This window comes from Callithrix jacchus, chromosome 2, assembly GCF_049354715.1.
Source record: "Callithrix jacchus isolate 240 chromosome 2, calJac240_pri, whole genome shotgun sequence".
Classification (NCBI taxonomy): Eukaryota; Metazoa; Chordata; class Mammalia; order Primates; family Cebidae; genus Callithrix; species Callithrix jacchus.
Window position 1 is genome coordinate 9,639,890 of NC_133503.1, and position 15,395 is coordinate 9,655,284.

General features: G+C 51.0%; 1 protein-coding gene across 50 annotated transcripts in view; it reads right to left on the reverse strand.

Moving 5' to 3' along the window:
• Positions 1-11,410: 11,410 nt before the first annotated feature.
• Positions 11,411-15,395, reverse strand: part of ELN (elastin) — a 46,665-nt gene continuing 42,680 nt past the window's right edge. For all 50 annotated transcript variants that reach the window (XM_078354741.1, XM_078354851.1, XM_078354790.1 and 47 more), the window contains 2 exons: positions 14,981-15,031; positions 11,411-12,649 (listed from right to left, as the gene is read on the reverse strand). In XM_078354741.1, coding sequence (XP_078210867.1) covers positions 12,606-12,649; positions 14,981-15,031 — 95 coding nt within the window. In that variant the 3' untranslated portion in view covers positions 11,411-12,605. The remainder of the gene's footprint in view (positions 12,650-14,980; positions 15,032-15,395) is intronic.

Genomic DNA, 15,395 nt, shown 5'->3' on the forward strand with positions numbered 1-15,395 from the left:
CCAGAAGGGCTATTGTGATCTTACTCCCCTGCTGTTCACATTCTTCCATTGCCTCCCATTAGCCAATCTCGTCTAGATGCAGAGGGCAGGGCCGTGTTGGTGCTGTGCCCACAGTGCTGGGTAGAGAAGCGCACAGTGGCCTGGAGGGGCTGTGAGCCTGAGCCTGGTCGGTTGAGTGGTGTTACCCAGTTTTGACTAAATAAACCCTCACAGAATGGACTCATTGCTGAAAACAATTCCCGCAAAAAAAGCACAGATTGAAGGTGATGCTTACTGGGTGCTGTGGCTCACACATCTGTAATCCTGGCACTTTGGGAGGCTGAAGTGGGAGGATCACTTGAGGCCAGGAGTTCAAGACTAGCCTGGGCAACATAGTAAGAACTCCCATCTCTATGAAGAAAAAAATTTAGCTGGGTGTGGTGGCATGCACCTGCAGTCACAGCTACTCAGGAGGCTGAGGCGGGAGGATTCCCTGAGTCCAGGATTTAGAGGCTCTAGTGAGCTCTGATCATGCCACTGTACAGCCTGTCTCAAAAAAAAAAAAAGAAGAAGATGCTAACACATCCAGATGAGCAAAAAGATGAAGCTGGCATTTCCACATCCCACAGGAGCTCCTTGTCAGCCACAGTTCCAGGTGAAACATCAGATGTGACATACTCAGTCACATCGCTCACGCAAGGTATTTTTTTTGTTGAAAGCAAAAAGGATTTTTGCTTTTTATTTTATTTTATTTTTTTGAGACAGAATTTTGCTCTTCTTGCCCAGGCTGGAGCGCAGTGGCACCATCATAGCTCACTGCAGCCTTGAACTCCTGGGCTCAAGCGATCCTCCCACCTCAGCCTTCTGGGAAGTTGGGACCATAGGCAAATGCCACCAAGTCTGACTAATTTTTATATCTTTTGTAGAGATGGGGTCTTAGCATGTTGCCCAGGCTAGTCTCGAACTCCTGAGCTCAAGCAATCTTTTCCACTTTGTGTTCCCAAAGTGCTGGGATGACAGGCGTGATCTACCGAGCCTGGCCTGATAAAAGTTTTCTATATGAGGAGTTATGCTTCGCATGGGAATGACTCATTTACTCCAGAGATTAGAATTGTCCAGTTGCAAATTTGTGCCTGGCTAGACACAAGCCAGTGACAAGCAGGAGGCTCCTTAGGGACGCTGCCATAGCATGAGCCCAAGGCTGTGGCTGAGGGCAGGGCCAGAGCCTATGCTGTCCTAGGCTAGGCATGCCCCCAACTGCCACCTACCCATTTCTTGCCCACTCTGGGTGACCTCACTGAGACGAATGGCTTGGTGATTTCTTCGACCTCTCTTTGAACTGCACACACAAGAACCTGAATGTCTATTGGGGATCTCCACTTGGATGGCAAATGGGACCTTAAAATTTTTTTTTTTATTATTAGTTGAGATAGAGTCTCACTCTGTCTCCTGGGCTGAAGTGAAGTGGGGCCATCTCTGCTCACTGCAACCTCTGTCTCCCAGGTTCAAACAATTCTCTGCCTCAGCCTCCAGAGCAGCTGGGACTACAGGCGCACACCACCACACCTGGCTAATTTTTTGTATTTTTAGTAGAGATGGGGCTTCACCATGTTGGCCAGGTGTGTCTCGAACCCCTAACCTCATGATCTGCCTGCCTTAGCTTCCCAAAGTGCTGGGATTATAGGTGTGAGCCACCGAGCCCAGCTGGGACCTCATGCTTAACACGTCCAGATCACAGCTCATAATTTGTGCCTGGATGGTTCCTCCCCACATGTTTCTTATCTCAGTAAATGACACCAGCATCATCCAGGTGTTTCTTGTCTCAGTAAATGACACCAGCGTCATCCAGTAATTCAGGCTAAATGCAGAGGTACTCTCCTTCTTCTTCTTCTTCTTTTTTGAGACGGAGTTTCGCTCTTGTTACCCAGGCTGGAGTGCAATGGCGCGATCTCGGTTCACCACAACCTCCGCCTCCTGGGTTCAGGCAATTCTCCTGCCTCAGCCTCCTGAGTAGCTGGGATTACAGGTGTGCACCACCATGGCCAGCTAATCTTTGTATTTTTAGTAGAGACGGGGTTTCACCTTGTTGACCAGGATGGTCTCGATCTCTTGACCTCATGATCCACCCGCCTCGGCCTCCCAAAGTGCTGGGATTACAGGCGTGAGCCACCGTGCCTGGCTTCTTTCTTTTTTTTTTTTTTTTACGCAAGATCTCCCTCTATCACCCAGGCTGGTGGGCAGTGGCCTGATCAACGCTCACTGCAGTCTTGACTCCCAGGCTCAAGCGATCCTCCATCCCAGCCTTCCTGGCAGCCGGAACTACAAGGGTGCAGCATGGCATGACTCCCCGCATTCCCTCTCTTGACTCCCTGCATCTGATCCGTTGGCAAATCCTCTTGGCTCTATGTGTAAAATACATCCAGAATTCCAGCACTTCTCCCTCCTTCTTGGTCTAGTTGGGGACTGAGAGCAACAGCCTCCCAAGTCACATCCTCATGCCGTGTCATCCTGCAGAGCCTCTGAACATACAGGTCAAACAGTGACATTCCTTTGCTCTCTAACCCTGAGGTTCTTGCTTCTGTGCTTATGGGACCTAGCCTCTGGCTACTGCTTTGCCCTTATTTTTTCTCTCCTTGGTCATTTTTGTTAAAACCATGATGGTCAGTCATGGTGGCTCACACCTGTAATCCCAGCTATTTGAGAGGCCAAGGCAGGAGGATCACTTGAGACCAGAAGTTCGAAACCAGCCTGGGCAACACAGTGAGATCTCTACCAAAAAAAAAAAAAAAAAAAAAAAATTGTCAGGTATGGTGGTACGTGACTGTGGTCCTAGCTACTCTGGAGGCTGAGCCAGGAGGATTGCTTGAGGCCAGGGTTTCCAGGCTGCACTGAGCTAGGATTACACGGCTACACTCTAGCTTGGGTGACAGAGGGAGACCCTTTCTCTAATTATTATTATTTTTTATTTATTTTTGAGATGGAGTCTCGCTCTGTCACCAGGCTGAAGTGCAGTGGCATGATCTCGGCTCACTGCAACTTCCGCCTTCCAGGTTCAAGCGATTCTCCTGCTTCAGCCTCCTGAGTAGCTGGGACTACAAGCGTGCGCCACCACGCCCAACTAATTTTTGTATTTTTAATAGAGACGGGGTTTCACCATGTTGGCCAGGATGGTCTTGATCTCTTGACCTCATGATCCACCTGCCTTGGCCTCCCAAAGTGCTGGGATTACAGGTGTGAGCCACCACACCCGGCCCCTTTCTCTAATTTAAAAAAAGAAAAATCGGCCAGGCACTGGTGGCTCACACCTGTGATCCCTGGACTTTGGGAGGCTGAGGCGGGTGGATCACCTGAGGTCAGGAGCTCAAGACCAGCCTGGGCAACGTGATGAAACTCCGTCTCTACTAAAAATACAAAACTAAGCTGGGCACAGTGGTGTGTGCTGTAATCCCAGCTACTCGGAAGGCTGAGGCAGGATAATTGTTTGTGCCCGCAATCTTGGCTCACCTTGAGGTGGTGGTTGCAGTGAGCCGAGATTGCACCATTGCACTCTAGCCTGGGCGACAGAGTGAGACTCCGTCTCAGGAAAAAAAGAAAAAAAAAAAAAAAGAAAAATTGTGGTGTGCCTGTCTGCTGTTCTGACTTCCCAAGTATGTGGGGTCACAGGGCTTTTGACTTGAGGCCGGGTCCCTTCACCATCCTGTTAGGATGACGACATTTCTTGTCACTATCTCCTCCTTAGCTTTGATCGTTGAAGCGCTGATTTAGCTGACATTAGAGTTATTATTTGTTCACTGGACTATATTCGTTTCCCGTGGCTGCTAGACAAGTACCAACGACCTAATGGCACAAAACAACAGACATTTATTTTCTCACAGTTCTAGAGACCAGAATTCTGAAATCAGAGTGTTGGAAATCAATCTGCTCTATCTTCTTTTAGGCATTTTATAGTTTTGGGTCTCATGTTTAAGTCTTTTTTTTTTTTTTTTTTTTTTCTGCCTAGCTGTTCTGGCTAGGACTTCCAATACTATGCTGAATAGAAGCGTTAGGAGTGGGCATCCTTGTCTTATTCCTGATTACAGCAAAAGCTTTGCGTCCTTTTTATTTTTCATTTTATTTTACTTCTTTTGAGGCAGGATGTCACTCTGTTATCCAGGCCGGAGTGCAGTGGTGTGATCATGGCTCACTGCAATCTCAACCTCCCAGGCTCAAGAAATCCTCCTGCCTCAGCCTCCCCAGCAGCTGGGACTACAGGCATGTGCCCCCATGCCTGGCTAATTTTTGTATTTTTCATAGAGATGGGGCTTTGCCATGTTGCCCAGGCTGGTCTTGAACTCCTGGGTCAAGAGATCTGCCTCCCTCAGCCTCCGAAAGTGCTGGGGTTACAGGTGTGAGCCGCCATGCCCAGCCCAGTCTTTCACCGTGAAGCGTGATGTTAGCTGTGGGCTTTGGTCTATAGCCTTTATTAGGTGAAGTGGTTTGCTTCTGTTCCGAGCCTGTTGAATGTTTTATCATGAAAGGATATTGGATCTTGCTGCTTTTTCTGCAGCAACTGAGATGATCACGTGATTGTCTTTCGTTCTGTTTATATGTTATTTTTTAGGGATTGATTTTCATGTGTTGAAACATCCTTACATTTCAGGGAAAATCCCACTTGCTTCTAATCTGCTATTGAATTTGTTTTGCTTGTATTTTGTTGAGGATTTTTGCATCAATGTTTATAAAGGATATTGGCCTATAGTTTCCTCTTCTCGTGTCTTTGGTAGTAGAATAATGCTGCCCCCCCCCCCGTTTTTTTTTTCAAAATTTTTTGCATATTGAGTGAAAAAAATTCTTTTTGAGACAGTCTTGCTCTGTTGCCCAGGCTGGAGTACAGTGGCACAATCTCAGCTCACTGCAACCTCCGCCTCCATGTTCAAGCGATTCTGCCTCAGCCTTCAGAGTAGCTGGGATCACAGGCGCTTGCCACCACGCCCAGCTAATTTTTTGTATTTTTAGTAGAGATGCATTTCACCATCTTGGCCAGGATGTCTTGAGCTCCTGACCTCGTGATCCGCCCGCGTCAGCCTCCCAGAGTGCTGGGATTACAGGTGTGAGCCACTGCGCCCGATGCTGGCCTCTTAAAACGAGATTGGATTTGTTCCCTCTCCTTCAATTTTCTGGCAGTGTCAGGAGGATTGGTGTTAATTTTTTAAATGTTTGTTAGAATTCTCCAGTGAAGCCATCTGGTCCTGGGCTTTTCTCTATTGGGAGACTTTTTATTACTGATTCAGTCTCCTTACTCATTATTGGTCTATGCTGATTTTCTATTTCTTCATGATTCAGTCTTGGCAGGTTGTGGCTTTCTAGGAATTTATCCATTTTATCTAGATTTTTCAACTTGTTGGCACACGAGTATTCTAGCTTCTTCTTCTTCTTCCCCACCGCCCCCAGAGATGGGGTCTTACTCTGTCACCCAGATTGGAGTGTGCAGTGGCGCAAACATAGCTCACTGCAGCCTTGACCTCCGGGGCTTAAGTGATCCTCCTGCCCTGGCCTCCCAAAGCGTTGGGATTATAGGCATGACTCACTACGTCCAGGCCCAGCTTCTCATAAGAATACCTACGATGGGACTGAGGGTCCTGCAGGTCAATCTCCCTACCTCTGAAGACCCTTACTTAATCACGTCTACAAAAACCCTTTTTTCTTTTTTTTTGAGATGGAGTTTCGCTCGTTACCCAGGCTGGAGTGCAATGGCACTGCAACCTCCGCCTTCTGGGTTCAGGCAATTCTCCTGCCTCAGCCTCCCGAGTAGCTGGGACTACAGGCGCACACCACCATGCCCAGCTACACTTTGTATTTTTAGTAGAAATGGGGTTTCACCAGGATGGTCTCGATCTCTTGACCTCGTGATCCACCTGCCTCAGCCTCCCAGAGTGCTGGGATTACAGGCGTGGGCCACCGCGCTTGGCCTAAAAAACCGTTTTTTCATATAAGGTAACTCTTAGAGGCAGAAGTCTGTCTCCCCAAAATTTATATGTTGAAGCACTAACTCCAATATTGTAGAACATGACTGTATTTGGATATATAATCTTTAAAAAAATTTTTTTTTTTTTGAGATGCAATCTCAGTTCACTGCAACCTTCGCCTCCTAGGTTTAAGCGACTCACCTGTCTCAGCCTCTGGAGTAGCTGGGATTACAAACATGCACCACCAGGCCCAGCTAATTTTTTTTTTTTTCCGAGACAGAGTTTTGCTCTTGTTGCCCAGGCTGGAGTGTAATGGTGCAGTCTCAGCTCACTGCAACCTCTGCCTCCTGGGTCCAAGGAATTCTGCCTCAGCCTCCTGAGTAGCTGGAATTACAGGCATGCACCACCATGCCTGGCTAATTTTGTATTTTTAGTAGTGACGGGGTTTCTCCATATTGGTCAGTCTGGTCTTGAACTCCCGACCTGAGGTGATTTGCCTCCCTCGGCCTCCCAAAGTTCTGGGATTACAGGTGTGAGCTGCTGTGACCGACCTAATTTTTTTTGTGTGTGTATTTTTAGTAGAGACAGGGTTTTGCTATGTTAGCCAGGCTGGTCTCAAACTCTTGACCTCAAGTGATCTGCCTGCCTCAGCCTCCCAAAGTGCTAGGATTACAGGCATGAGACACTGTGCTTGGCCTATTTTATTTTATTTTTTTGAGACAGAGTCTCACTCTGTCGCCAGGAGCCAGGCTGGAGTGCAGTGGGGCAATCTCGGCTCACTGTAACCTCTGCCTCCCGGGTTCAAGCCATTCTCCTGCCTCAGCCTCCTGAGTAGCTGGGGCTACGGGCACACACCACCACGCCCAGCTACTTTTTGTATTTTTAGTAGAGATGGGGTTTCACCATGTTGACCAGGATGGTCTCGATCTCTTGACCTCGTGATCCGCCTGCCTCGGCCTCCCAAAGTGCTGTGATTACAGGCATGAGCCACCAAACCTGGCTTCCTAATTTATTCTTAAATCAGTGCCCATCTTAGAGTTTACAGTCTGGTGTAACAAAGAGACAGAAAACAAAGAAGTAAAATATACTTTGTACATTGTAGCAGGTACTCTGGAGTCAAAGGCAGAGATGGGCTGGGCACGGTGCTCAGCACTCTCTGTGTAATCCCAGCACTCTGCGAGGTTGAGGCAGGTGTATCACTTGAGGTCAGGAGTTCAAGACTAGCCTGGCCAACATGGTGAAACCCTGACTTTACAAAAAATATTTGCTGGGCAGGATGGCATGTGGCTGTAATCCCAGCTAGTCAGGAGGCTGAGGCGGGAGAATTGCTTGAATTTGGGAGGCAGAGATTGCAGTGAGCTAAGATCCCGCCATTGCACTCCAGCCTGGGTGACAGCAAGACTCCGTCTTAAAAATAAATAAATATATAAATAAATAAAAAGAGAGGGCTGGGTGTGGTGGCTCACAACTGTAATCCCAGCACTTTGGGAGGCAGAGGTGGGTGGATCACCAGGTTAGGAGTTCAAGACCAGCCTGGCCAACATGGTGAAACATCGTCTCTACTAAAAATACAAAGGTTAGCTGGGAGTAGTGATGTGCACCTGTATTCCCAGCTACTTGGGAGGCTGAGGCAGGAGAATCACTTGAACCTGGGAGGCAGAGTTTGCAGTGAGCTGAAATCACACCACTGCACTTGGGTGATGGAGCGAGACTCTGTCTCAGAAAAAAAAAGAAGGCAGAGACAGGTCAGGGAGTACTGAGGAGGGTGCAGCTTGCAATTTTATTTATTTTTAAAGTAGACACGAAGACTCACTATGTTGCCCATTCTGGTCTTGAACTCCTGACCTTAAGTGATTCTTCCACCTAAGCCTTCCAAAGTGCTGGGATTACAGGCGCGAGCCACCACATCTAGCCCAATTTGCAATTTTAGAAAGGGGTCAGTGTAGAAGCCTCTGAGAAGGTGACACTTGAGTCAAGACCTTAACAGGTGAGGGAGCCCGAAAGGCTGATAGCTGAGGGAAAAGTGCTTTGGGCAGAAGAGACAGCAGATGCCAAGGCTGGCAGTGGGGTGACCTGCTGCACTCAAGGAAAAGTAAGATGGTCGGGGCGACCGCACAGCTTGAATAGAAGAATGTGAGGTCAGAAGAGCTGGTGCCAGGCATGTAGGAGCTTCTTGGCCACTGAAAGGCCTCTGGGCCAGGTGTGGTGGCTCAAGCCTGTAATCCCAGCACTTTGGGAGGCCAAGGCTGGCGGAACACCTGAGGTTGGGAGTTCGAGACCAGCCTGACTAACATGGAGAAATTTCATCTCTACTAAAAATACAAAATTAGCTAGGTGTGGTGCATGCCACACAGCTAGCAATCCCAGCTACTCAGGAGGTGGAGGCAGAAGAATTGCTTGAACCTGTCAGGCAGAGGTTGCAGTGAGCTGAGATCGTGCCACTGCACTCCAGCCTGGGCAATGGATCAAGACTCTGTCTTAAAAAAAGAAAGGCCTCTGGCTTTGGCTCTAAGTGAGACAGGAACCCTTGCAGGATTTTGAGTAGATGCATGACCTGAGTTGACTTAGGCTTTGAAAGAATTGTTTTGGGCCAGATGTGGTGGCTTATACCTGTAATCCCAGCACTTTGGGAGGCAGAGGGGAGAGGATTCCTTGAGGTCAGGAGTTTTGAGACCAGCCTGGGCAACATAGCAAGACCCCATCTCTACTAAATTTTTTTCTAATGACCCTTGCTTGGTGGTGTGTCCCTGTAGTCTGAGTTACTCAAGCTCAGGAGTCTGAATGGGAGGATCACTTGAGCCCAGGAGTTTGAGGCTGCAGTGAGCTATGATTGCAGCACTGCACTGCCACCCAAGTGACAGAGCAAGACTGTCTCAAAAAATAGTTTTTTTTTTTGAGATGTAGTTTCGCTCTTATTGCCCAGGCTGGAGTGCAATGGCATGATCTCTGCTCACCGCAACCTCTGCCTCCCAGGTTCAAACAATTCTCCTGCCGCACCCTCCCAGGTAGCTGGGACTACAGACATGCGCCAACACACCCAGCTAATTTTGTATTTTTAGTAGAGATGGGGTTTCTTCATGTTGGCCAGGCTGGTCTCAAACTCCTGACCTCAGGTAATCCGCCTGCCTTGGCCTCCCAAAATGCAGGGATTACAGGCATGAGCCACCATGCTCAGCAAAAATAAAAATAAAAAATTTAATTAAAAAAGAAAGGATTGAGGTCAGGTGAGGTGGCTCAGTCCACAGGCCTGAATGGTGGGGTTGACTGACTTTTAGAGGCCAGAGACCTGAGGAAAAACCAGCAATGGATACTTTTGTTGAGTGAAGTAATGAATGGATGGATGGATGGATAGATGGCTGGGTGGATGGATAGATGCATGGGCAGATGGATGGGTGGGTGGATGGATGGATAGATGGATGGATAGATGGCTGGGCAGATGGATGGGTGGGTGGATGGATGAATGGATAGATGGCTGGGCAGATGGATGGGTGGGTGGGTGGGTGGATGGATGGATGGATGGATGGATGGATGGATAGATGGCTGGGTGGATGGATGAGTGGGTGGATAGCTGGGTGGATGGATGGATGGATGTGTGGATAGATGGGATGGTTGGATGGATGAATGAATGGGTGGTGAGTGTATGGATGGACAGATAGGTGGATGGGTGGAAGGGTGGATGGGTAGATGGATGGGTGGATAAGTGTATGGATGGAAGGATGGACGGATGGATCGATGTGTGGATGGGTGGATGGGTGGTTGGGTAGATGGGTAGATGGATGGTCAGGTGGATGAATAGGTGGGTGGATGTGTGAATAGATGAATATATGGGTGGAAGGGTGTTTGGGTAGATGGAATGGTGGATGAGTGTATGGATGGACAGATGGGTGGGTAGATAGATGGTTGGATGGGTAGATGGATGGGTGGGTAAATGGGTGGATGAATGGACAGGTGGATGAACAGGTGGGTGGATGAGTGCATGGATGGATGGATGGGTGGGTGGGTGGATGGGTGGATGGATGGGTGGATGGATGGGTGGATGGGTGGATGGATGGGTGGATGGGTGGATGGATGGGTGGAAGGGTAGATGGGTAGATGGACAGGTGGCTGAGTGTATGTATGGTGGGTGGGTGGGTGGATGGCTGGGTAGATGGATGGGTGGATGGATGGGTAGATGGATGGGTGGGTGGATGGATGGGTGGATGGGTGGGTGGGTGGATGGGTGGATGGATGGGTAGATGGATGGGTGGATGGGTGGATGGGTGGATGGATGGGTGGATGGGTGGATGGATAGCTCTCCTTTACTGCTAGTCTAGGGCAGGCTGTGTCGCCCCTCCCAGGACCATTACAGCAACCCTCTGTGCATCTCCTTGTACCACACCCATCACCCCCTCTGATCCATCCATCAGTCCTCAGTGCTGCCCTCTCCTGCCAGACATTCTGGCTGTCCCGTCCTCCACCTGAAAGGCTTCTTCTCTGTTCTATTCTTTGCCTGGTAAAATGTTTTTGCCCTTTACTGTCCTCTGGGAAGTGCTCCCTGAGCACTACCCTCCACCAGCTTTCTCTTTCCCTCCCAGCTCCTTCTGGCACCGCAGAGGTCCTTGTGTGCAAACCTGTAGATGCTCCAGTCTGCACGGTGAGCCCCATCCACGCTCCCCATGAACAGCTCTGTTGCCACGTTTCTGGCTTAGAGGTGTGCACACTCAGCACAGGGACTCCCTCTCAGGAGGATGGCGCAGGCCTGAGGCTGTGAGTCCTGGAAGAGGGCTTGGTGGTTGGGGAGGGAAGTCCAGTATCTGGTACCCAGAGTGTGGTCTAGAGCTGGGGATGTGGGCTGCAGGTGAGCACGTTCCCAGGCCCCATGGATTTCTGGCCTCAAAGGGAGGAAGGGTCAGAATGGGAATGGGAACATCTGCATAAGGGCGGAGCTGAGCCTGCGCTTCTCAAAGAAGCCAAATGATGCCTTAATGAGCCACACACGAGAGTGGGTCTTCCTTAGAGGGGACCATTTCAGAGGAAAATGATTACCCTTGACTGTCTTCTGAGTTTTCTTAGGTCAGCCATCTTTCCTCTCTGTCTCTGTCTCTCTCTGTTGAGACAAGGTCTTGCTGTCTCACCCAGGCTGGAGTGCAGTGACACAATCATAACTCACAGCCTCCTCGAACTTCTGGGCTCAAGTGATCCTCCCACCCCAGCCTCCCGAGTAGCTGGGACCACAGGCATAAGCCACCACTCTTGGGTAATTTTTTTTTTTTTGTAGAGATATGGGTCTGACTATATTGCCCAGTTGGTCTCAAACTCCTGGCCTCATTGTTAAAGAACAAGCCAAACTTGGAGAAAGATGGATGCCCCAGGAGCCAGCAGCAGGGACTTCTGGTTGGGAACCTTTCAAATACACTGTGGGAGGTTCCCGGAAGCAGAGCCCTGATCCACCTGCAGGCCGGGGAGTTGAAGGCAGATGAAATCATATAAAGAAACCCAAGACACGCTTTCCTTCAAGGGTTTTCATTTATTAGTCTTTTCTGAAGCAGTTAATTCTCTTTTCTTATTAAAAAAAAAAAGATGTGTTTCATCCAGAGTTATATCAGAGTGATTAAAATGATTTTTCTACTGAGGATACAGCTCCCCGGATCAGAAAAAAAAAATTCTCTTTTTTTCAATGAACCACAAAAATAAAACCAAAAGAGAACATCAACAATCAAAAATAATCCCCGAATATCCAGGACAAAAAATAAAATATTTATTGATCTATCACAGCGAGACACAAAAAGATGGGCAGGGCAGGGGTGGGAACTGCTTTGACGTCCAGTGGACCGAGGGAGGGATGGGGGGATACAGTACTGCATGTGGGACACCTCGGGTGAAAAGGAGATGCCTGGCACCCCAGTCTGCACAGCCCCGCACGCCCTGGGGGAGTGTCGGATGGGGGGTGGAGGCAGGGCACAGGCTGCCACGACAGGTCAACTAGGTTGATGGCGGGTGCACCCAGCCAGCCAGTGGTGCCGGGCGGTCAACTGGGGACATGGGTGGACGGACGGATGGACGGATGGGTGGATGGATTCTCCAAGAGCAAGGTGGCTGTTCCCAGTGTGGGGTGGTTTTCCAACCCAAAGGCACCCCAGATGTGGGGAACAGCGATCGGTGGGGAGGAGATGGCCAAGTGGACTGAGGAGAGGAGGATGCTATGAGCAAATCCAGCTTTGAGGCTTCAGGTGCTTGGGTACCAACTGGATGGCAGCCAAGGGTGGGTCCTGGTGGGCAGGGGGAGCTGGGACTGCCCAGGAAGTATCTGCACCATCTTTAGAGGAGCCCCTGGGGAGGGGGTTCCCCGAGGGGCCACCCTTCCCTCCTCCCTCCCCCCAGGAAGATGAGAGCACCAGCATGTAGCACCAAGTTCCCCTGGAGATGGAGGCTGTATGGAGGGGGAGCTCCTAGGTGGGAAGGGATGGGCCAGGGGCCAGGACCATACACCCCCTGCCTCTGAAGTGGGGACTCCCGGTTGGAGCACTTGGCCACTCCCTTCTTTTTCCTTGCCCTGTGGATCTGCAAGGCCGCCCGGCCTGTCCGTTCCCTCCTGGGGTGGGGAGTCGGCGGGGCATGGGATAGGGTCACAAAGGGTTTACATTCTCCACCAAGCAGTAGCACCAACGTTGATGAGGTCGTGAGTCAGGGGTCCCGGGAAGCTCATTTTCTCTTCCGGCCGCAAGCTTTCCCCAGGCAGGCCCCAGCTGGACGGGAGGAGGGGCACGTCACTGGGAACCTGGCCCTTCTCAGGGGCGGCTCTAATCCCCACCTGCTCTGACCCACTCAGACAGAGGCTCCAAGAAGCCACGAGAAGCCAAGCTGTATCCCCAGGCCAAACTCAGACCTGACCCATGACATCAACTTCCACTGGGCAGATGGGGCCGGGAGAAGCCCCCAAGACATAACTTGGATGAGGCCGGGTGAGGCGGGCCGCACCTGTAATCCCAGCACCTTGGGAGGCCAAGGCAAGTGGATCACGAGGTCAGGAGTTCGAGACCAGCCTGGCCAACACGGTGAAACCCCGTCTCTACTAAAAATGCAAAAATTAGCCAGGTGTGGTGGTGCACGCCTGTAATCCAGCTTCTCAGGAGGCTGAGGCAGGAGAATTGCTCGAACCTGGTAGGCAGAGGTTGCAGTGAGCAGAGATCGTGCCATTGCACTCCAGCCTGGCGACAGAGGGAGTCTCCAACTCAAAACAAAACAAAACGAAAAAGATACTACTTGGATGAAACCAGCGCTAGCAGAAAGGGGGCAGGTCCTGGGGTCTGCCTGGGAACCACTGGGCCTGGACAGGGTGTGTGTACCGGCTCCACTGCTCCGAGAAGCCTTTCGAGGAAAAGCCAAGAGCAGCTCCATCAAGGAAGCTGGGGTGAAGGGAGAGTCAGTGTCTGCAGGTATGGTCCTCTCAGGGAGCGGGGTGCATCCATACAGCTGAGAGGGCGTCAGATAAGTAAACTGAGGCCCAGTAGAGGGAGAGAGGGTCTTATCCACAAAGTGTCTGAGCTGGGACTCGAACCCAGGATTCCTACCCCCTCCTGGGAATGGTCTGATGGGTGAACCCCGTTTCAAGGCATCAGTCTGCGTTAGGTGAGGCACCACTGTCTAGTACCTGGGCCTGGTGTAGGTCCTACCCCGGCTAGACCCAGATGTAGCTCTTTCCTGCCACCTGGTGGCAGCAAGCAGAGAGTAGGGCAGGAACAGACATCTGCCTCTGTTTGTTTTCATTTTCGTTTTTTTGAGACGGAGTCTTGCTCTGTCCTCCCCCAGGCTGGAGGGGAGTGGCACAATCTCAGCTCACCCCAACCTCTGCCTCCTGAGTTCAAGCGATTCTCCTGCCTCAGCCTCTAGAGTAGCTGGGATTACAGGCGTGCACCACCACGCCAGGCTAATTTTTGTATTTTTAGTAGAGATAGGGTTTCTCCATATTGGTCAGTCTGCTCTTGAACTCCAGACCTCAGGTGATTTGCCTCCCTCCGCCTTCCAAAGTGCTGGGATTACAGGTGTGAGCCACCACACCCGGCCCTGTCTCTGAAGTTTGTCCCCTTGTTTGGGAGATGACGCCATGGTAGGTTCACAAGCAAGACTGGTGTCTGGTTGAAAACTGGGCACCCTGCAAAGGGTCAGTTTGGTCTTGCCTCTCCCCCCACCCCTGGCCTCAGCTGTCTCATCTGTGCAGTGGGGAGCATGGCTGCGTGGAAGGAAATTCACAGTCCTGAGTAACCACAGAGGCACAGCTGTGGATTCTCTGGGACTCTTTCTGGTATCACATGGAGGGACCTTGTGGGGGAGTGAGAGAACCACCCACAGCCTCCCCAGAGGTGAATCGACATATTTTTTGGGGGGGCGGGGATGGGATCTTGCTCTATTGCCCAGGCTGCCATGTGATGGCGTGATCACAGCTCACTGCAGCCTTGAACTCTTGGGCTCAAGCAATCTTCTCACCTCAGCCTCTGGAGGAGCTGAGACTACGGATTCACAACACCACACCCAGCTAATTTTTAAAATTTTTGTAGACACAGGGTTTCACTTGTTGCCCAGTCTGGTCTCAAACTCCTGGGCTCAAGTGATCCTCCCGCCTCAGCCTCCCCAAGTGCTGGGATTACAGGCATGAGCCACCAGGCCCAGCCAGGTCTGCATCTTTAAGCAGGAATGTGGTTTAGCCCCAGGTGGTGGCCTCAGCCCTCCCTGCCCAGCCCAGGGCCACCTTGGACGCCCCCCATGGCCGACACACCCTCCGATTTCCCTGACTCTGTGGCTCCGGTGATCCCAGCCCTTCTCCCTCCCTGCCCCTCCAATCTTCTTCTCTTTTCCAGCTGACTTTCTGTAGCTAAGGGACTTTGGGAGGGTGAGCTTGGAGGCCCCTGAGTCCACACTCAGCTCTGAATGTCTGCGTGGGAGGTAGGAGGGATGGGCGGCAGATATCCATCCTCCTTCTGTAACCTCCTCGCTCCAGAAGCCAGGCTGGTGGACTATCCCTTCGCCTCTGTCTCTGCCCCTCCCGCCCTGCCTCTTTGTGGGGCTGAATCTCTACTCACCTTGGTATCCCAGGGCTCCCAGGGCCCCTCCATAGGGCTTGGGGGGTTTTCCTGTGGATGGGGAGGACAGGATGGAGGAGGCAGCCCAGCTTTCCTGCCTCTCCCAGCTGCTCCACCCTGCACCTGGCCTCCATTCTGTCTCAGCAGGTTCCAAAGGCCTTCCTGCCTCCAGCCTGCCCCTCAGCCCCACCCAGACAGGCTCCTTGTAAATCACAGATGCATCCGGTCTGTGGAGACCTGAGCGCCTCAGCAGGTGCCCAACCCAACCCCGCCCAGTCAGCCCAACCCATTTCTCAGTGTCAGCCTTGCCCATTTGACCACTCAGCTTCCCCTCCCAGCCCACCCTGCTTGTCCTGACCTTATTCTTCCCTTACACAGCCTATTTCTCTTTCCTTTTGAAATATTTTAGGCTGGG